Source organism: Manacus vitellinus, unplaced genomic scaffold, assembly GCF_001715985.3.
Source record: "Manacus vitellinus isolate BGI_N305 unplaced genomic scaffold, ASM171598v3 scaffold_5_pilon, whole genome shotgun sequence".
NCBI lineage: Eukaryota > Metazoa > Chordata > Aves > Passeriformes > Pipridae > Manacus > Manacus vitellinus.
Window position 1 is genome coordinate 17683191 of NW_021940682.1, and position 22154 is coordinate 17705344.

Genomic DNA, 22154 nt, shown 5'->3' on the forward strand with positions numbered 1-22154 from the left:
AGCGGGGCGGAGAACCCGTGGGCGCGGGGCCTAGCGGTGAAATAAAAAGCCTTTTCCCGGGGCATGCATTTTTCTTTCCTCATCTTCAATTGCTTCCCCTTATCAGTGTGGGGCAGCACAAGGTGACTTCTTGTTTTGGCTACTTGGCTTCAAAAATCCTATTTTTAATATGAACGGGGACTTCCGGGTGACAAAGGTACCAGGGTCTCTATATCAACGGGACCTAGGAAGGCTGGAAAAGCAGATGGGACAGGCGTACAAACTGCTCTTATTTTCCAGGGTGGTAATAACGTGTCTCATAGGTCTTCTCTGTCATGACCTCTAAAACTCACATTTGCCTGTAATATGAACTTGCCACAGAGATTCCCTTCCTTGAGAGATTGCTGTGTTTAATATGTAGTCAATAATGAAGTTTTCATAATTTTTTAAAACCTGGAAGGCAAATATCACGTGCAGTAATTTGTTTTAGGGCTGCTAACAGGGATATGGTTGCCCCCCTTAGTGTAGAGCATGTGATAAGGGCAGGCAGTGTAACTTCTCAGTTTGCCACTTTTGACCTTGACCAATGTGTTCCCTTTTCTTAGGGAGCCAAAGTAAGAGCTTGTTTGGCTCTTAGTATTCTGAAAGTACTTTGTGAATCTTAATTCTGTTTTTTTATTACTTTCTTATTTTAGTGGTAGATATTTTAGGAAAGTATAGCTTTTTTTTTTTTTTTATTTAAGAAAAAGTCACAGAATAGCACCATTTCAAATATAACTTGGTATATTTGTTCTTAATTGTTAAGTAGCTTCTAGTTTGTACTTTGAACAGAAATGACTACTCATAAAATAAAGGCAAGTCTTTTATTAGGGTAATTAATTGGTTCTCATTTTGTGGTGTGACATTGCATGAGAACGAGCAGTCATTTGCTAAAAATAAAGTGGTATAATGTAAAACAAAGGCTGTGCTGGCACAGTCAGGATGAGGAATTTAGTATTCTGGGAGATTGTCTTCTATTACCAGGCTCAGGATGCATGTTTTCTTCCCCCTCCCCCTGGTGAAGGACTAAATCTGTGATGGTAATCAGATATGCTTTTAGGTGATCTCTTTAGGAGGCAATATTTTTTTGCCCCTGTGTAGCTGTCTAGAGGTTAATGAATATGAGCATCATCTTGCCAATCACTGTGATAGTGCCAGCGTTGACCATGGCACATGTTATTAACATTGGTTCTACCCACCTCCTGTCCTGGAACTGTTTTGGAACTGGGGCTGCACAGAAAGCTTCCATCTGAGGGAAATAAATCGGAATTAGCCTGATTTGGTCTGAATGTCCTATTTAAAGCACAGTTCTAATAGCCTGAAAGGGTCAAGATCTTTCTCCTGCCTATGTGAGGTGATGCTTTTAGTAGCATTCCATTTTTCGAGCCACGTTGGCTGAGGATTCACTTAAAGAGAGGAGTGTAAAACTCTAAATTGCCTGAAATATCAGTCGTTTATTGAAGGCATCATAGGTAAGTACTGAAATTATGTATGAGTAGCTTTGTGTATGCTGGCAGAAATCAGTGTTGGCCTGGGCTAAACTGGTCTTCAGAACCATAATTTTGGTTGCTCTTTGGAGGTGGGTCTAGAAAATTAGACTGCATTTACAATTTGATTATACCACTCTGCTTTTCTTTTTAGGCTGAATCGTGGTGAATGTTGGAAACTTGGCCAGAGTTCGTAGATCAGGGAGGATGAGAAAAAATGGTATTTTGGGTTTCAGCTGGGATTTCTAGGACCAGTTTCCCAGACAGGAGTGTACATAATGTGGTTGCTACTCTTTTGAACGTAAACTTTTGCTTACTGGACTTGTCTGCCTTATTGGCTGCGAAAGTGCAAGTTAGTTTCTGAATTCAGACTCCTTTTGCATCTGGACCATTCACTGTATTGAGCTAAATGTGAGATAGCTAGGTTAAAATCTGTAAAGAGAAATGTTGGCTTCCTGACAGAGACTTCAAAAATAATGACCCATTTCATAGACTGGCTTTCTTGTGTCTTTTAAGGAAGCTTTTCACCTGGTAAAATACCAGTAGACTTAGGAGCCCTGTAATGATTATTGCCATTTCTTTTACTGAAATCTGAACACAGACATTCATGCTGGGATGATGGATTCAATGCCAGGTAAGAGGAGATCACTTGGCAGCTGTTTGGTCAGCCTGGAAATTCCTGGATAAAAGGGAAAATGTATAGATTACTGGCTGCCTGCTTCCCTTGGCTGTTGGTTGCAAGGTGCTTCTCCCTACTCAGTAAAAAAGCACCACAGAAGCCCCTCAATGCATTACTACATTGCCTCTCCCTCTGGGAAGAGGGAGGGGGAATGAAGCTGGGAACTGTTAGGCTTGTGACTTTTCCCTTATCTTGCAGTTCTGCCAAGATTTAAGTTCTGCCAAGTTCTATTTCTGAGGATGCAATGGATAAAAAGCCAGGCAGAGAGAATAGACGTGTGATGAGTGATACACTGTGGATTCTTTCTGAGGAGAGATCAGACTTTTGAACCAGCCAGTGTATGCTGTTACTTGGTCGTGATGGTGGAGCCTCAGGCTTGCTGGACATCCAATTTGATTCAACCATATTGAATCAAATTAACTCCCAACAGAGTAGAGATATGGGATTAGATTTACATCCCAGTAAAATGAAGATAACACTTTTTTAATAGGTGCCTTTTAAAAGTCTTATGTAGACAAAAGTGATTCTCTAGTCTCCTGAAACTGATTGACCTGGGTGACGATTTTCCCCCAGTCTTACTGGCCATTACAGAAACACACCTTTGGTTTTCCAGACTTCTCTTGCCAATTTCCATGTCCAGACAGAATCCCTCACCTTAAACACGCTCCCTTCCTGCTTCTGGTAGCCTGCAGTTATGGTCAAGCAGAAGTCCATTACTTTGTAGTGCTAATTCTGTGAGTACCAGCTGAGTATTTATTTAGTATTTGAATAAATACTACATTTCATTGTGCTGTTTCGTGAAGTAAAAAGATACATAGGCATGTATGTTCAACTGAAAGGATTTTATCTCAATTTTGTTTGAAAACTTTCTTTGTACCTCTTTTTGGAGACCTTGCTTCAGATTCTTATTATAATCAGCTTTGGTCTCAGGCAAGACTAGGATGCTATGAAGCATTAAATTACTTTAATTTACATATCTGTTATTCTGTATGATGAAGTAAAAATAAATTACTGCATTAAACCAAAATACATTTCCTGGTCTGGGCAAGAAATTATTTTTCCGTGAACAGTGATTAAATCCCTCAGTGTTTTTTCCAGCCACTTCAGCAGTTGGAGACTTTCACGAGACAGTGGATATCTTGTGAGGTAAAGACATTTTCACAGCATTAGTCGTGCTGGGTAAATGCTTAAGTTGGGGGGAAAAAAGGCAGAACAAAGCAAACATAAAAGTTACATGGCTAGTAGGTAAAGTTCAGCTTTACCTAGTAGGTATGTTAAACAATGAAAAGCTGGATGGTGTTTGATTTGGTTTGGTGTTGGGTTTTTTTTTCCTGGTGGAAGAACAAAACGTCTCAAGTCTGACACCTGTGACAAGTTCTGGAAGCTCTAAGCTTAAAGTGCAGTACAGTGAAATGGGTTTCCCTTGCACTCCTGGAGGAGCAGTGCCCTCTTTGTACCACCAGGTTCACATTCTTCAGATATTCTTTCATGAAAGTGGTGTGCAGCTGCTGTAGGTGTGTACTGCTCCTACCAAAAGCTGTGTGTGTAATGACTTAGGATCGTTTGGTAAAAATGCAAACGGCACCCTTACTGCTGGTGTGCTGGCTAGTGTGATCTCACCTAGCTTTCCTGAACTTCTTATTGTGAAATATGCTAACAAACGTTATCGAAAGAACAATAAAACAAGAGACTTGGCTAAAAATTGGTGATATCTCATTGATTGTGATTATTTTGGGCAATGTTCTCAATGCTGTTTTCTTGTTTTCAACAAGAAAATTGGAAAAAATATTGACAAGGAAACATTAAAGTGCTTGAACAGATCTAAAGAATTGTCTGGTATTTTTGATAACACAAAACCAGTGGTAGGTATGATGATTGTGTTCTGCACAAAGAATATTTGCTGATTTACAATCATGCACACAAAAGGGGTGTTTAGTGCAATACCACTGTGTTTATTAACCTGCACTTATCAAAACCTTGTAACGCTGGAGTAGAGGATGAACAGAAAAAATGGGATTTAGATTAGTGTTTAATTCTGGAGGAGGAAGAACTCTGAACTCTTGTCTGCAGTCTGTTTCCAGACTTCTAATGCTGATGACTGAGACTTTCAAAGGATGTAAGAAATGCATGTGCCAAATCCTTGGAAGTTTTCATGGAGGCTGCCCTCTGACTCAGTTTTCAAAGCTGCCTGAGAGCTTTTAGCCCTGGGCACTGACCTGTCTGTTTCAGGTCAGGTACCTCACCATAGCCTGCCCTTCTCCTGTGTTCCAGGAAACTGTCTCACTGTGGAGGCTGCCAAGTGAAATCGGGGCTTTTTTTTCATGGTGTTTTCTGTTTATGTGTTCAGGTCGCAGTATAGTTCACCTGTTGTGCAGTTAACTCACCTGTAGGGTAAGTGCAAGGCTTTTCTCAGTGGAAAGGTGAGGGTGCTGCTGTGAGAGTGAGGTAAACAGCACCTTGATCTGTGCAGCCAGGTTGGTGAAGCTGATGCGTTTTTTTTTCTCCATCTTACCTCTCTCCTCCTCTGTGTTACATTGTAGGTCAGGCTTGTACATCCAAGTCTCTCTAGCTAGGGTTGAAACATAGTTCCCCTTGTGTGGAAATACAGTAAACTTTATAACAGTATGCAGGGACCCTGCCTAGGAAACTTAGTATGTGATGGTGGAACAGAGGGGTGTCTGCTCAGACCCATGCAGTGTCACCTTGAATGTCAGGTCAATGCCAGTGAGCAAATACCAACCTAGGGTTAGCTTGCTTTGGAAATGACGTCGGTTCTTCTCCACCGTGGCTCTGATATGTCAGGAGTGTAGCAAACTGGTGTTTAAGAATTGTTTCAGCATTGCCTGAAAACAGATTTCTCTCTTGAAAGCATAAGGCATCTGGTGCCTTAAACAGAAATGTAAAATAATGTAGTAAATGCTACCTGTTCTGGGTAACCTGGTGTCTCACTGTTTAACATAATACACGGTATTGTATGATCAAATGTTCATCAGGTGTCTTTAAAACCTTTGCAATTTTTCTGTTCCTCAGGCTGCAAAATCCCAGTAACAAAAACTGAAAAACACTTGGTTTATTGATATGTTACAGGAATTCTGTAAGGTTCCAGTGCTAATACTCTCCTTTTTTTCAGCATGCCTTGAATAGTGGGATACGACGCTACCATGTTTCTCCTGCCCTGTGCCAGCGGGCCAAGGTGGCCATGAGCCACTTTGAACCTAATGAATACATAAATTATGAAAAGCTGGAGAAAAACATCAACATTGTCCGTAAAAGGTAAGAGTGGAGAAGGGAAGAAGGGAGGGGTCAATGTGTTGAATTTAGCTCTGCAGTGACAGGAGAGGAGAAAAAAAAGTCATGGGGCCCTGGCATAGGTAATGTTTACTAGGGAGAGCAGCTTTGAGCAATGGCAGTTGTCAGTGTATTGAAGCATGAGTTGTAATGTCTCCACGTAGTAGCGGGGCACTGCACAAGGGTTGAAGGTTATGATGAAGCATTGCAACATGCAGAGAACCAGGCCAATGCAGAGGAGGTTCTAGAAAGGACTCTGTCCTCTTTGTTTAATGCCCTCATTGGGGAGTCTTCACATTGGCCCTTGCCCCTTTCTTGGGCAGCAGCGTGTGGGCAGTGGTCATTATAGGATAATGCTTCTGTGCACTGTGAATATTCTCAACAGTTAATGTTCTCCTATGTTCTGCTGTTAAGCATGGAAAAGAGGACTAGGAATTTGTAGCATATGTAAACATAGTGACCTTAATCTGCTGATAGAGGCTTGTGTGCCTGTTAAGTTCATTCCTGCTCCACTTACCTTGGCAGTGGTTTGTATGACATGTCCTTTGGTTTTTGCATCCTTTGTTAAATGTGGTAGTTCTCATTTCAGGTTGTTGTCTCAACTTAGCTACTACCCAGAAGATCATACTACTGACATAAATAGATTCCTCAGCTGATACAGCTGCAGGATGAAAGGTCTGAGGTCACAAAATTCCACTTAGTTGTACTTGCTTGCTGTGGGATCTGGTATTTGTGAATTGAGTCTGACCTCTGGATCACCTCCACATTTGCAGTCCTGAAGTATAATTCAAGAAATTAGCAGAGTCAATGCTTCTTTTATAGTATAGGAAGATTAGAAAAGAAAGCATAAAATGACACAAATTGATATACTTTTGAACTTTCTGAACTGAACCATTTAGCCATGTACCAGTTGATATTTTAGTGCTGTAAGAAAAGCATACAGGTTTCTGTATGTTAGAAGGTCTTAACAGTCTGAGCAATATAAGGAAGTGTTCTGTTACATGCTTAAAAGGGCAAATGTTGAAGTACACAAGATACAGATACTAAAATTATTCTCCCCAGGCTTGACCGCCCCCTGACCTTGTCAGAGAAGATTGTATATGGACACCTGGATGACCCAGCAAAACAGGAGATTGAGCGGGGCAAGACCTATCTGCGCTTACGGCCAGACCGTGTGGCCATGCAGGATGCCACAGCTCAGATGGCAATGCTACAGTTCATCAGCAGTGGGCTGCCAAAAGTGGCTGTGCCTTCCACAATCCACTGTGATCACCTCATCGAAGCCCAGTCAGGTGGTGAAAAGGATCTTCGAAGAGCTAAGGTCACTGTTGCAGAAACTTAACTTCTGTCTGCTTGAAAACCTCCTTACAGTTGAAGGAAGAGCTTATTTTAATTTTTTTTCCCGGAGGACAGCCATGAGTCAGATATGGTAACAGATTGTTTGTGGTGGTCAGCTCTGTAGATAGGTGAGATGCACCAAATAAACAGAGAAAGTGGATCTTTGGGAATTTCTCAGCTGAGATTCATCCATTACATGATTTAAAGGACCATGAATGTAGGAAAAGCTAGTCTTAAGCTGTTAATGATGGAAGCCCAGATCATGTATGTGTTCTGGAGAGAGAAGATGTTTCAGCTAAAGGAAGAGAAACGATCTATTTCAAAGGGAAAAAAAAAGGAAGACAGATTACTCTGTGTTGCAGTATGGCAGTGTGAAAAACTTACTGAACATGCCTGCATTGCACTGGTGTATCCTGTGAGGGGGAGGCAAGTAGTTACTTTCCCAAAGCATTTGCTAGTGATTCTCTGAAGAGCAATAACTGAAGCATGTGCGGCTTTCAGGGCTCGTGTGTGTAAAAGCGCCGAGGATGTTGGTTTTTATTTGGGAATTTCAAAGTCTTGTTTGTTCAAATGGTGATTCACTCCCTTTTTTAAATTTCTCGCTCACTGTTTTACTGCTTATTCGTCCCCAAAGGGGCTTCTGTAATATATAGACACGTTCATCTCTGTCCTACATACCATGATGCATCTGCCAAGGAAATCTTGTCAGAGCCAGGAGGAATTGCACCTTGAATATTGATACCAGAATTTACAAACAGTGAACTGGGGTCAGCTGCATTTTAATATTTTAGTCCATATCTATTCTCAAGAACTCATGGTGTTGAAGTAACTGCTTCTGACTTTCTCCTTCAGGCCACAGTAAGGCAACTTATACCACTCTGGAGTGAATTTGGGGAGTTCTTGCTCTGCTTCTCTTAGTCCTAAGTTGTGCCATTAAGAATTTGAGACTTACTGAATCAGACAGTTTCTTTTCTCCCATTCACCTCCTGTCTTCCCCTTTCCCCTATTCCTGCATTTGTTCTCCATAGTGCAATTATATTCACTGCAGCCCTGAGCTGTGTCCCTCCTTTGCCATCCACTCTGAGCAGAGCAAGTAAAGGTCCTGCTGCCTTCTGACTGGGTTCTGCTGCTGCCAGTTGGCACACAATGAATGCTGGCAGGCCAGAGGGTGGTTTGGATTTGCTCCTGGCACATCAGCGTGCTTTACTGGGGGAAGGATGCACTAACAGTGAAGTGACCCAACTCCCAGTGGAAAATGAGGCTTAAAGAACTGCTGCTGCCTCATGGGAAACTTCAGCAAATGTGTGCTGAGACAATTCTTCCATTATCTTGTTTCCCCTTTCCCTTTATTCTGAAGCTTAGCTGCATGAGAACAGTCCTTAAGAAACTCCTCCTAGTGCTTATCTTATCTCCTCTGCCACTCCTCTGCCAAGAAATATCAGGACATAATAGTGTCATGCTTCCTTGGCAACCGTGGTTTTTCTCACAAGCAATTTTCACGGTGTGACCTCCACCAATAATGGTGATAGTGCAGCAAGAAAGGCAGCATTGTGTAAGTCTTAAACAGGGGACTTGGTAGAATGAGAAATGACACTCACCAACTCCCCTGGTAGCAAGCAACTTCCAGTTGCATTTCTTAATCTGTAAAAATAAAGCCAAAATACTTATCCAAGAGGTTTGAAATGTCTCCAAAGCATCTGTAAAGGAAAAGGAACACCTGGTAGAGAAGGAAGTAGGGGCTAGAATAAGTGAGGGAGACAAGTTAAAAGAAACCCCTAAGATAGAAAAAATGAGCAGAGCATTTTTAAATGTCTTTTGGAAGGGTATTCTTTATTGGCTGTTGCTGTTCGGAATTAGAAACTAAAAAAGATGCTTTTAGTAGAGCTACAGGTGGGATGGAATTAAATACCTGTTACAACTGTGTGTCAAATGGTCTTAGTTCCTTTTGCTTTTAAAAGTGTGTGAGGGAAGGGAGCGTGTTTGAATGAGCTTTTGATGTATGGAAGAACAAAATGTGTTACTAATGCTCTGTGTTTCCCTGTGTGAATAGGACATAAACCAGGAGGTGTACAACTTTCTAGCAACGGCTGGTGCCAAGTACGGAGTAGGATTCTGGAAACCTGGGTCGGGAATCATTCACCAGGTAAAGTGTGTGTGTGTTTGCAATCTTTGAACATGCAGTGGCTCTTTTTATGGTGAAGAGAGAACTTAAGTGCAAACCCTTAAAGAATTTCACCAGCTGAGGGAAACAACTTGCTTTCCTCAAGGCAGGCGAGGTTTCTTACTTGCTCTCTCTGTTAGCTTGACAACAGTGGGGTTTTTTTTAAAGGTTATTTTGGTCAAACTGTAACCTGATGTGTGATTAGGTAGTGCCAACAGCATGCCATGTGAATCACAGAAGCTTGACATACCTTAACTGCTTGTGGGCTGGCTCCTCTTAGTACAATTGGAACAGTAAGGTGATGCCATCAAGCTGGTTCCATGGGGTTAATGTGAATTGCTTTCGGTGCTAAGGAGAGCAGCCCCGGTAACATACTTTTTTTTAGGGTTATTATGTATGCATTTGCTTCCATAAAACCCAGGAGAGTATATGAGGACACCTAACTTTTAAGTACTTAAGCATGGCAACACATAACCAGTTGCTATGTGAATTTGAATAAAATGCAAAACAGTTTCCAAGTCTGAGATTCTCTTGTTATTGCACTTGGATCTAAAATGAGTATGACTGTCCTAAGATAACTTACCACTTAAGGAGGCTTTTTTTTTTTTTTAAACAAACACCTCTGTCAGGATTTCCCTAACTTGCTTGTGATTGATTTACTTTGTGGGTCCAGTAGTCATTTTTCATTGTTCCTCTGAGTCTCAGGCAGTAAAAGTTGACGAGCAGAATGAAGCAAAAGTGGAGAGGAGAATGGATGACTGGTAAGCATCCTGTCAGCAGGCAACTTGTGACAAGAGTCAAGAACTCTCTCCTATGTTTTCTTAGCTACAAAATGAGTTACTAAGGTTACCTTAGCTTAATGCGATGCAACAGGTGAACTCTTCAAAAGGTTATGGGAACATCTCAGGTCATTTGTGCTGTGGAACCACTCGTGACATCTGTCACACGGCAACATAGCTCTGTGCAGTGGCTACCAGCTTTCTTGTGGCTGACTTTGGATGGAGAAAATTGGTCATGTTTTGCATAGCTTCAGAGTCCAACTCTGGCAAAGCGAGGCCTTGAAAGTGACCTTTCTCCCACAAATGTATTAATGTGAGCTACAAACCAGTGAAGCTGAAAGTTGTAAAAGCAAAGCCATGGTCTTTTTAATTAAGGATCACCTTAGTTCTGTTCAAGCTCTTCTGTGATGTGTGTGCTATGAGTTCTGTGGTACTCAGAGAGGCTGTCCTTAGCATTGGTGTGGCAGATATGCAATGAGAAGTTCATCAGCTTGAGTTCTCCACTATGTTGCTACCACAGAAAACATTTTTTTTTTCATTAAATAACCATTTTGTGGGTTTGTTGGTAGTTGAAAAGTCTTGCACAGAATCACTAACAGCAATAAGGGAAGGGCAGCCTCTTGGTGAGGGATTCTTCTGTGTGATTGGGTTTTGCCTGGCATCATGAACTGGAGGAGCCTATTGGTATTCTACTGCTATGGGAGCATAAAGGTGATGGAAGGTCTTTATATATCCAGCCTAGCATCGGATAAGTGAGCTGACTTGCTCAGCAGTTTATTAAGGGTGTGGAGACTATGGAATAGACTCTTGAGCCTTAACAAAGGCTAACTAAGGTGGCACCTTAGCAAAAGCCTAAACTGGAGGGAAGTATTCTTCTAGTGAAAAAAATAAGAGATTATTTTCTAATTTTTTTTTTATTATCCTGGGACAAGCAAGAATCCTGAGGCTGAGACTTGGTACCTTGTGCTGTCCTTACATTCTCCACAAGGAGTTTAAAACAGAAGAGAATTTCCAATCCAAACCAAATTCAATTACTTTCTTTTACTGAAATCTACAAATACAAACTGATCTAAACTCTTGTTCTTGTCTTCTATCCGGTTGTCTTCCCCCTCCTTTCCCAACAAACAAGCAAGCAAACAATCCATTTTTATTTTCAGATCATTCTGGAGAACTATTCCTACCCTGGAGTTATGCTGATTGGCACAGATTCACACACCCCAAACGGAGGTGGCTTGGGAGGAATCTGCATTGGTGTGGGTGGAGCTGATGCTGTGGATGTCATGGCAGGAATCCCTTGGGAGCTCAAATGCCCAAAGGTAGGAGCACAAAGAATACCAGTCTTCGATGTGAAGGGTGAGATGTGTAAGGAACATTGATTTTCAACCACTGTATATATAAGGCACAATATACCATTGCAATCTGAAAGGAATATACCCCACAGGAGAACTATATACCATTACCTTTCTGAAAGGAAGTGACGTCAGTATTTTTTTTCCCCCCCATTAATGTTGCTCAGGTTATTGGTGTAAAACTGACTGGCAAGCTCTCAGGTTGGACTTCTCCTAAAGATGTGATCCTGAAAGTGGCTGGCATCCTCACGGTCAAGGGTGGAACAGGCGCCATCATTGAATACCACGGGCCGGGTGTGGATTCAATCTCTTGCACAGGTAAGACAACACAAATCTCTTACCTGAGAGGAGTGGTGTTGGAGCTGAGTGTTGAGTGTTGGAGGCTGAGAAGGGAATCGGGCAAGAAGGACTAAATGTTCTCCCTTAGCCTGGCCCGGTGATTCATACGCTGCTAACTGGGAGAGTTGGGTGAGCATGGTGTAACACAACAGCACTCCCTCTCAGTGAAAAAGTGGCTTCTCTCCATTAAATCTTCTTGTGACTTTAAGAACATGGGATAGTTAATTGTGAAGAATCCTGTAAGATGGTACATCAGGATAAGAGTAAGGGTTGGAGGTATTCCAGTATATACTTAAGAAGATGGAGATGCCAGAGATAAAGGATGACATTTTCATTTCAGCCTAAAATATACTGTGAATAGAAAAAAGAAACAGGTTAAAGGGAGTATATGTGTGACAGCTACTAAACAAAAAGCTTTTTAGAAAAGGGAGGTGGGCAGAGGATAGACCAGAAAGAAGCAGTTTATAACCTGCAGTCATATACTAGCTAATTGTGGGTCTTGGGTGCTGAATCTGAACCAGCAAAAATTGTAGTTCTCTGTAATGTGCTAGCTAAGATCAAATTACAAGAAATACCTCTTCCTTTGGCTTGAAGCACAGCCTTCAAGCTGGACTTCTCTTAATTTGCCTGACTTGGCTACAACTTGGAATATTTGGTTTTACAAACTGAGAGCAATTAGGGATTTTTCCTCTGTGAAATCAGAGGACCTTGACCTGTGGTATCTGTTCCTAGCTTGTTAGTTGTAAGGCAGCAGCTTCTACGATTTCATTGCTGTGTCCTTGAAAGGCATGGGTGATCCCAGTGCAGTGAGCAAACATTTGGGGTTATTTTACTGTGTTCTGTCACTGGAAGCATTTTATTCAACCCATTACATTTCTCACAAATGTCTGGCTCCTCCAAGTAAAGATAAATTAGATGGTAGGGAGGGACAGGGCACCCATTGCAGGTAGCAGAGATGCTGCTCACTGCTGTAAATGTATTTAGTGCTCAGTGCAGATGGGGGTTCCCTGTCATCCCTTCCAGTATCTGCAAGAATCAGTATGACTTTCAGCTCCTTCCTTGCAGAAAAATCTGGTTGCAGGCACTGTATCAATCAGAATTATTAGAGGCTGAGCCAGCCATTACATTGCCAGCATGTCCTCTCAGCTGTGGATTTATGTGGGAAATGCCGTGATCCCTCTTGACTTTGCTGTCTTTTCCATGTACTGACTTCTGGACAATTGGATGGCCTTGGACTTTCTTACTGACCCCATGGTCGCTTCTCCCACTTCTCTAGGAATGGCAACAATCTGTAACATGGGGGCTGAAATTGGAGCTACCACATCGATCTTCCCGTACAATGCACGCATGAAGAAATACTTGGGCAAGACTGGGCGAGCTGGTAAGAGGGGTTGGGGTTGAAGTGGGTAGAAGTATGGGTTCAAGTGAAGGTGTGTTCTGGGAGCAGTATCTTCCTATAGTGGTGTCTGATGTGACTTCTGACCTCATGTGGTCCTGTAGGTCATCTGCTACAAGTAGAGAGCCTGTAGATAAAGTGGCTGGGGAAGTAAATGGTGGACCCCCCATGTTTAGCTTTTCCAAACTTTTTCTTTTCTCTCACATTTGCTGCACTTTTCAGATCCCCCTTCTTTGTTATTCCAGATATAGCTGCACTTGCAGAAGAATTCAAGCAACACTTGGTACCAGATTCTGGTTGTCATTATGACCAGGTGATAGAAATCAACCTCAGTGAGGTAAGGCCTTCTTTCTTCTTGCCATCTTGGATGTTGTGACATGACTCTGCTTTGTGTGAATGAGGACCAAGCTGGGAGTTGGATGTAATACCCCTGGCACTGTACTAGAACATGTAAAATACACTCAGGTCTGCTTCACTGACAGCTTGTGCTCCAGTGTTCGTGTAGGAGAATCCTTTTTAAACAGCTTCCAGATAGAGCTATGAAAGGAATTGATTTGCTGCTGTGTTTTGGGGTTATTCTTTGCTACTCTAATTTCTGACTTTGTCACTGTTTCTTAAAGCTGAAACCACATATCAATGGACCTTTCACACCAGACCTGGCGCACCCTGTGTCAGATATTGGTGCTGTGGCAGAAAAGGAGGGCTGGCCTGTTGATATCAGAGTTGGTGGGTAGCATTTGCTCTTTCCTCTGCCTTCATACTTGTGGCATAAATGTTGCTGTCTTGGGATCCAGTCTTTTCATTGCTGCTGTATGTCCTTTGACTTCGGTGCAGTGTCATGTCTTCACGGCCATATTTGCTGGAAAGACTAGTGACTGCCTAGACCAGGTGTTTAGGATGAGATCAGGGATAGTAGGAGAGATTTTAATCTCGAGAAGCAGACCAGGTTTTTTTCCATTTTCAAAACTTTTGAATGTTTGGGTTGACAGGAATGATACCTGTTGAAGAGCACTTCAGTTAAAAGTCTGCACCATGGATTTGTCTGTTGCAGAGATCTGTCAGGAGCATGATTGTCAGCTCTCCCAGCTGTTGGCTGTTGAGCTCTCAGGACATAGTGAAGTTAGTACTTTCTGTCCTAAAGAGCAGGCTTGGAAATTCACTTGGAATACTCACTTTTGGGATGGTAACCTGTGGGTTGGCTTCTCAACTTTTGCTCACTGGGGGAATGAAAGGAATGGAAATACATTGTAAAGCCACATCCTGGGTGAGAAATGTATTATTCAACGGTGTTACAAATGGGATACAGTTACAGCAGCTGTAACTGAAAGAGAATTTATATTTTGCTGGTTAGCACCTGTCAGGATTGTACAGTATTCATATGTGGTATTCATATGTGGTATTCATACTGTAACAAAGCATGCTTGCTTTTCATCATTTCCTCCATTTCTTGCCATTTTGGTTTGAAATCTTTTCTGTCTGTGGAACAATACCTCTCTCTGGTAATTTGCATAACCAAAGTGCAAGTAAGTAACACTCAGATCTTGTAAAACAATAACCAGAATAGTGACAAGGTAGTGTGTTTGTGCAACCTCCAAAGCTGGACAAGGGATCGCTTGTGACCACAGTATATTGCTGGATGGCTTGGCAGTGTTAGTACCTGAAACCCTTTCAGATACCTTGTCAGCAGAAAAGGTGGTTGTTCCTTGTTTTTTCTGCAGAGAGACAGGTCAGGGAGAAGCTTCCTAATACCGGGGCTACAGTAACCACCTCTCTTTTCTGTCAAACACCACAGGCTTGATTGGCAGCTGCACCAACTCCAGCTATGAGGACATGGGACGCTCTGCAGCTGTGGCAAAACAGGCACTAGCGCATGGATTGAAGTGCAAATCAAAGTTCACAATCACACCAGGTTCAGAGCAGATCCGTGCCACCATTGAAAGAGATGGTTATGTGAGTATGCCTGCTCTTTACGCTTCCAAACAGTAAGGGTTAAATTCTTCAAGACAGCACTCAAGGGTCCTGAGGTGATAATGGAAACCTCTCAAACTTTGTCTTCACTTATTGCTGGAGGCACAATTACTGATGTAGTGACTAGCCTTGTGCTACTGTGCTTGTGGGTCCCGCCATCACCTTGACAGTGTTTTGATCTGATATTTTTACTACCTGAGCGTAACAGGATTAGAACTGAACAGAGCTAAGACAGGTAAGACTGAGGCCCTGAGGAGAAAACAGTATGCACAGCAAGGGATGCCTCATGCTCCTGGGATTCTGTAGGTGACCATGGCTGACAAAGGCCTGCAATCCAGTTTTCTCATTTAAGAACAGTTTAGGAAGTGAGCAAGCTATTTTGTTGGAGGGTGATTCCCAATTTGGACAAAACTTATGGCAAAACTCATATTTGATTTGAAAGAAATGTTTTTGTAGAGGAACCATTACCTACTTTCTTCCCTTTTCTGGCAGAAAATGATGTTTTAATTATTTTTCTATTTAGTAAATGTTAGATGCTGTCACAGCATGGGGACCAAGTCTTCACATGTGGATATGCCCAGCCAATACTTAATGCCTCCTCCAACCAAGTCCACAATCATGCCTTTCTTTAACAGCTCCCCCCTTAACTGGGTCATTTGCTGAGTGGACTGAGCAGGCACACGCATTTGCCTGCGCTGTGGCCAGTTCTGTCCTTACATGGACAGGAAGTCTGTAGGATATTAATCAGACCAGACACTGCCCTTCAGTCAAATATCTGCAAGTAGCTGGATTGCTCAAGTTGAAGCAGGTAGAGAATGGGAACATCGTGGCAAGTCATCCTATGCTCTTCCCTACTGTTAACTTATACCCTTACTGAGGTCAAACACCATATATTTATAAAAGTGACTCAAAACAAACAAGGAGAATTTTTTCATGCTTGGTGCTTTTTGTTAGTGTCTGCTTCCCCTGAAAGAGCAACCCCAGAAACTTATTCCAGATTTTCTAACCAGTAACAAAGTTGTTCTCTGCCCCCAGGCGAAAATCCTGCGAGAAGTTGGAGGGCTGGTTCTTGCCAACGCTTGTGGCCCATGCATTGGCCAGTGGGACAGGTAAAGTGAAAGACAGACTTCATCCTAGCTTTGTGTCTTTTAGCTCTTAAAGTGCTCTGTGAAGCCAAATGTGACTGTAAATACAGCACACTGGGAATGAAATGTTTAAAAACCCATTGTCCATAGCTGTCTGATATGCACTGGAGGAGGAGAAAAGAAAGACTGCAGATTTATATTGAGCCTTTAAATGAATGAAGCTGCACAATGGACACACGTTCTGGAGGCATTTTATAGTAGGCAAAAAATGGGAAAAGAGATTCGTTGTCTCTGAGAGGGTGGACTAGAGGTTGTATGGTCCTTTTAAAATAGGAAAAATAAATTGGTCCAACTTCAATCATTGCAGTAGCCAGAAGAAAAATTCCCAATAGAAGGGATGGGAGACACATTCTCATGTGGCTTTGTCACTGCTGATGGTGGGCTATCCAAAGGCAATGTACTTAGTTAGTTGTTTAGACAGTTCAACAGTGCTGTGAAAACTACTCCAAGAATCAGTGACTTGGGTTTGCACTGTACTTTGTTTTGAATCTTTGCTTAAGGAAGAAAACATGTCCAGGCACCAGTTCATGTTCCTGCCAAAAGCAGGCTGGGGGATTTTAGCAGTGAGACATCTAGAAGCAGTATCCCATTTAGATCTGATGAGCATGTTTGCTTCTTTCACAGGAAGGACATCAAGAAAGGAGAGAAAAACACAATAGTTACGTCCTACAACCGGAATTTCACGGGTCGCAATGATGCCAATCCAGAGACTCATGCATTTGTGACCTCTCCAGAGGTAAGAAACAGCCAGATGAGGGGCCATGGAATAGGTAGGGTGCCTTGGGAATCAATTCTTGTGCCTACAGGAGAGGCCCAGTGTGGCTTGATTAGTAGCTTGGCTGCTGGCTTTGAGACTATTAGACTTAGGACTTTCAAATGAAGAGATGGGGGTAGAATACACCTTTAAATTTGTCACTTTTTCTTTCAGATCGTCACAGCCCTGTCCATTGCTGGCACTCTAAAATTTAACCCTGAGACAGATTACCTGACAGGAGCAGATGGGAAGAAGTTTAAACTAGAGGCACCTGATGCAGATGAGCTGCCCAAGCTGGTAACTGCTCGGTCTGGAGGCGGAGGGAGGAAAGGCCTGACAGTAGCAGCGTTTTATATGTACTGAGAGAACTTTCATGCACTGACCTCTTCCTTGATGTGCAGTGTTACAGCTAGAATGGGGGCAGTTGCCTGTATTGACTTGTTCTCTTATGTGCTGTTGGGGATGGCTGAGGCTGATGATTTTCCTTTTTTCTTTGGAAGGAGTTTGACCCAGGCCAGGACACCTATCAGTACCCTCCCAAGGATGGCAGTGGGCAGCATGTGGATGTGAGCCCCACCAGCCAGCGCCTCCAGCTTCTTGAGCCCTTTGATAAGTGGGATGGCAAGGATCTAGAAGACATGCTGATCCTCATCAAGGTCAGGAGCCAAGTGGGGGGATGCCAGCTGTGACAGGTCTGCTCGAACAGAGGTTTGCACAGAAGCTGCTAAAAGCTTTGGATGTGCCTTTGAGCTGTCTCTGATTCCCTCCCCTACAATCACATTGTTATGGAAAGTGAACCAAGGGTCTTCCTTCTTTCCAGGTGTTTCCTTTTGATACTTCTTTCTGTTATAACTAAGACTCCTCTCCTTTGGGCTGGTGGTTAGCTAATACCATGAAAAATGAAGCTTGTTATAGCATGTAATACGATCCTGTCCATACCATGCAGTCTGCAGAATTTGCCCCAGTTATAACCTGCAGCAGAAAGGTGGATGGGTTCTTTAATTAGCATCTTTAATAACTGACTGTTCTAAGATGTATTTTGTCTGAAATGGGGTCATTGGGAACTTCTTGTCCATCACTATGCATGTTGTCTTCCCACTTTATAGAAATTACTTCATAATAAAATATTGCAATTTGGTCTTTTAATGGAGACAGGTTTCTCCTCTCTGCCTGAGGTGAGTTAGGAGGATGAAAACTTCAGTTAATACAGTGATGGGTTCTGAAATGCAGTCCCTTAGGAACTGACCTTTGGGAACACTGATTTGGCAGAGTTGCAGGTACTCCCAAGGGCCATACTGAGCTGTGCTTAAGTTTTGGACAAGGCAACTCCTTTGCAAGCACTTTGAGACCTACCAATTGGAAGGCCATTACCTCTGGTTGGAAATTCTGTTCTTACAAGCTGAGAAGGCTTATGTGCAGTTTAAAAACTTAGAGGATAACACTTGGCATCTTGCTGAAGTCCCCCAACAGGGAGGCTGAGCTGTAGGAGGAAGAGCTTAGTTGCTTTTTGTACTTGAAAAACCTGCTGCTGAGTGAAGTGAGGACATGGCAGATGTCATGGCTAAGCTAATTTTTGTAATTTATCCTTTGGAACAAGGCTGTTCTTCCTACCCAACACAGGCAGAATGACCACTGTTTTCTGCCTCAGGAGTGCCTTGATTCTTTAACAAATGCGCTTGTCTTGGGTTTGTGCCTTTTAAAAGAGAGGTGATGATCACAGAGTGGGTAAGATTGGACGGGACCACAGTCCAAACTCCCTGCTCATGCAGGGCCATCCTAGAATATATTGCACAGGATTGTGTCCAGACAGTTCTGAAATATCTCCAATGAGAGAGACTCCAGAACCTCTCTGGGCAATCTGTTCCAGTGCATGGTCACCTGCGCAGTAAAGAAGTTCTTCCTCATGTTCAGGTGGAACTTCCTGTGCGCCAGTTTCTGCCCATTGCCTCTTGTCCTATTGCTTGGCACCAGTGAGAAGAGCCTGGCCCCATCCTCTGGACACCCTCCCTTCAGATACTGACGGGCATTGATGAGGTCCCCCTCAGTTGTCTCTTCTCGAGGCTGAACAGGAGATGCTCTAGTCCCTTTAATCATCTCTGTTGCCCTCCATTGGACCCACTCCAGGAGTTCCATGTCACTTGTACTGAGGAGCCCAGAACTGGACACAGCACTCCAGATGTGGCCTCACTAGGCTGAGTGGAGGAGCAGGATCACCTCCCTTGACCTGCTGGCAGTGCTCTTCCTAGTGCACCCCAGGATACTGCTGCCACAGGGGCACACTGCAGGCTCAGGGATAACTTTTTGTCCACAGGATCCTCAGGCCCTTCTTTGCAGAGCTGCTTTCCAGCAGGTTGGCCCCCAGCCTATGCTGGTGCATGGGATTATTCTTGCCCCAGGTGCAGGACCCTGCATTTGCCTTTATTGAACTTCAGACAGTTCTTCTCTGCTCACTTCTCTGACCCGTTGAGGTCCTTCTGAAGGGCTGCACAGCCCTCTGGAGTATCGACCACTCCCCCCAATTAATGCTTCACAATTAAAAGTGCTGAGGAAGGGTCAAGTAGGCTGCTCCATCCTAAGATGTTCTTCTCTTGTACTACCCTTTAGGTAAAAGGGAAATGCACCACTGATCATATTTCTGCAGCCGGCCCGTGGCTTAAATTCCGTGGCCACCTGGACAACATCTCCAACAACCTGCTCATTGGTGCCATCAACATTGAAAATGGCAAAGCCAACTCTGTGAGGAATGCATTAACCCAGGAGTTTGGCCCAGTCCCAGACACAGCCCGTTACTACAAGGTGAGACGTTCCCCTGACACATCTATTTTAAGAGGACGTTTACACTTTGGGCAGTGTGTGCCAAGAATGAGGATCTCTCCCTCCTGCTCTCAAGTAACAGCAGCTGTGAATTCCCTTAGCACTGAGGCTTTTTCTTGGTACTTACTCTGATGATTGCAGTTCCTGTAGGAGATTCAGTCCCTACCTGATAGGGGGAAGAGGGAGGAGGATCCCATGACTCTGAGGTGACCAGAAATCATAAACAAAAGAGGAAGAACTCCTTTAGGCTCTGCACACCTCACAAGGCATGGGTGTTATTAGGCTGTAACTAAATCTTGCCTCCTGGAATGTTTCATCTGTGACTAGTCTAATGTTTAAACAAGTTATAATCTTATCCCCTTTATTCTTTAACACTTGGCTTTGAATCTCAAGAAATGTCCTTTTGCCCTCTGGACAACTTGGCAGTTGTCTCAGATTGGCTCTTCCCGTAGAAAGAAGTTAAAATTTTCCATATCCCTTCCAGAAGTAGAGCAGAGATCTTGGCTGGTGCGAATGTTGGTCTGGCACAGCACCATGGAAGGAGAGGTGGCAGGAAAAGGAAAGAAAGTATTTGCTCTGGATCCCAAGGGCAATCCTCCTCGGATGGCAGTGCCTAACTACTGTGAAGCATTTAATTCCTTTATTTCTCTCCTTTCTTAGAATTGAAGGGAGCCTTCTGGGAGAAGGTGTCATAGCACAGCAATGTCAGTGTAATGTTCCAATTAGATGTGTGGGTGGATATTTATTGTTAATTCCTCATTTGTGTGGCAGCAAAAATGTAAATCTGTGCCTTTTGTCACAGAAAATGGGTGTCAAATGGGCAGTTATTGGGGATGAAAACTATGGTGAAGGATCAAGCCGGGAGCATGCAGCATTGGAGCCACGTCACTTGGGAGGCAGGGTCATCATCACCAAGAGCTTTGCCAGGATCCACGGTGAGTCACACTTCCCCTGTGGTGTGTGTAAACAGGATGTGTTTGGTTTGAGTGGAAGCAGTTTACCTTGTCCTAGGGCTAAACACCTACAGGCATGAACCTTACCTGCTGACAGATGGCAGGGTCCCTCCTGTCAGGAGTCCTGTTACATATCTAGTTAGATATGCCACAAACAGAGGATATGCTGATCTTGCTACAAAGATAATTTTGCTGGAATGCTACTCTGAGAAGCGCTGGGCAGCCAGAAGGTAATCCTGCTTCCCTGCAGTGGGGTGTGACGAGTGGTTGGTGGTTTGTTCTCTGCAGAAACCAACCTGAAGAAGCAAGGTCTGTTGCCTCTCACTTTCGCTGATCCAGCAGACTACAACAAGATCCATCCTGTGGACAAGCTAAGCATTGTGGGGCTGAAAGACTTTGCACCTGGAAAGGTAACTGTCCAGTGTCTTGTCATGCACTTGTGGGCAGGGATGTGCCACTGATGGGAACAGTGGTTAACTGCGTGCTTGTGAGGCAGCACTGGCACTGGTAGGCAGTGCAACCTCCCAGCCAGGCAAGACACAGTGGCCTGGGGGGCTCCAGGGCAGGTCAGAATCAGACTGTTGTTCTGAATAGTGATGAGATACCCTTGTATGATACTATGAATTTCTGGACTTGTTGGCTTAAGCATGAGTGTTCCCTACAAGGAACTGCACCCTCACTTTTTATGTTAAGACCTACCGTGAGCTACAATTTTCCCTTTTCAGCCCTTTAAAAACATGTAGGAATTTTCCTGTGAGAAACTCCAGATACCTTGCTCCCTTGAAAGAGAACGGAGGGTTAAATAAAAACTGTCTTCTTCCTTTAGCCTCTGAAATGCATCATCAAACATCCCAATGGGAGCCAAGAAACAATCATGCTGAACCACACCTTCAATGAGTCGCAGATCGAGTGGTTTCAGGCTGGCAGTGCCCTGAACAGAATGAAGGAGCTGCAGCAGAAATCAAGCTAAGTGCGCACAATGCCCCGGTGCACTGGACTCGATTCAGCTTTGGCATTTTCATGAAAGTGCAATTCCATGCCTACTGTTGGAATAAATGTCTGATCAAATGTAACCATAGCTTCCTTTTTGTTATGGTACTTCCTCTTCACTGACACTATGAAAAGGGAGTGCAGCTAGGCTTACTTTCATCTTTTAAGTTCCCCGGCTCCCTTTTTCTATTTTGGCTCAGTTTCAGTTGTCCCACAGTTATTTATATTTGGAAATAACCAGCTAGGGTGGGTTTGTCTGCTCAGTTGGTTGTTTTCTGCCCATTCACTTTACTGATGGCTAAAGACTTAAAATGAAAATAAAGAATGTGACCATCTCTTCTGCCATGTGTTATTGTATTCCTCATCCTCATCCCTGTCACTGTTGCTGTGAGGGTGGGAAAGAATTTCTTGTAAATTATGGCTATATGGAGGGGAAAAAAAACAACAACAAAACAACAAACCACAACAAACAGTAACTCCACATGGTAAAAAAAAGAGCCCTCACAGCTGTCTTGCACTGTTTAGCCTACTGCAGGCTCCACTCGTGGCCATCACCACCTTCCCCACTACCTTCCTGTGCATTGCAAATCAGTACCACTACTGCAGCAATGACAAACTTGCAAGAGCACCTGATGTATCTGCCCTCCCAGCACTGGGCACTAAATTAGTTTCCTCAAGCACAGCTTGTAACAGGAG

General features: G+C 43.4%; 1 protein-coding gene across 1 annotated transcript; it reads left to right on the forward strand.

Annotated features, from left to right (window-relative positions):
• The first annotated feature begins 169 nt into the window (after positions 1–169).
• ACO2 (aconitase 2) lies at positions 170–21798 on the forward strand. Its single transcript, XM_029963418.1, has 20 exons — positions 170–196; positions 585–593; positions 3283–3330; positions 5315–5457; positions 6535–6793; positions 8861–8953; positions 10908–11066; positions 11267–11417; positions 12715–12819; positions 13080–13171; positions 13455–13560; positions 14627–14784; positions 15838–15911; positions 16572–16683; positions 16876–16998; positions 17202–17357; positions 19306–19497; positions 20318–20450; positions 20757–20878; positions 21295–21798. Exons 1-20 carry the CDS (start codon positions 170–172, stop codon positions 21436–21438), a joined length of 2406 nt encoding a protein of 801 aa, XP_029819278.1. The 3' UTR covers positions 21439–21798.
• Positions 21799–22154: the final 356 nt, after the last annotated feature.

What these genes read in the sequence shown, in the direction of transcription:
- ACO2 (XM_029963418.1), top strand. Translation starts at nt 170, where the DNA reads ATGAACGGGGACTTCCGGGTGACAAAG. An exon ending in TAGAAATCAACCTCAGTGAG is followed by an intron (nt 13,172 to 13,454) that starts GTAAGGCCTTCT and finishes TGTTTCTTAAAG; the next exon opens with CTGAAACCACATATCAATGG. An exon ending in GCCTGTTGATATCAGAGTTG is followed by an intron (nt 13,561 to 14,626) that starts GTGGGTAGCATT and finishes CAAACACCACAG; the next exon opens with GCTTGATTGGCAGCTGCACC.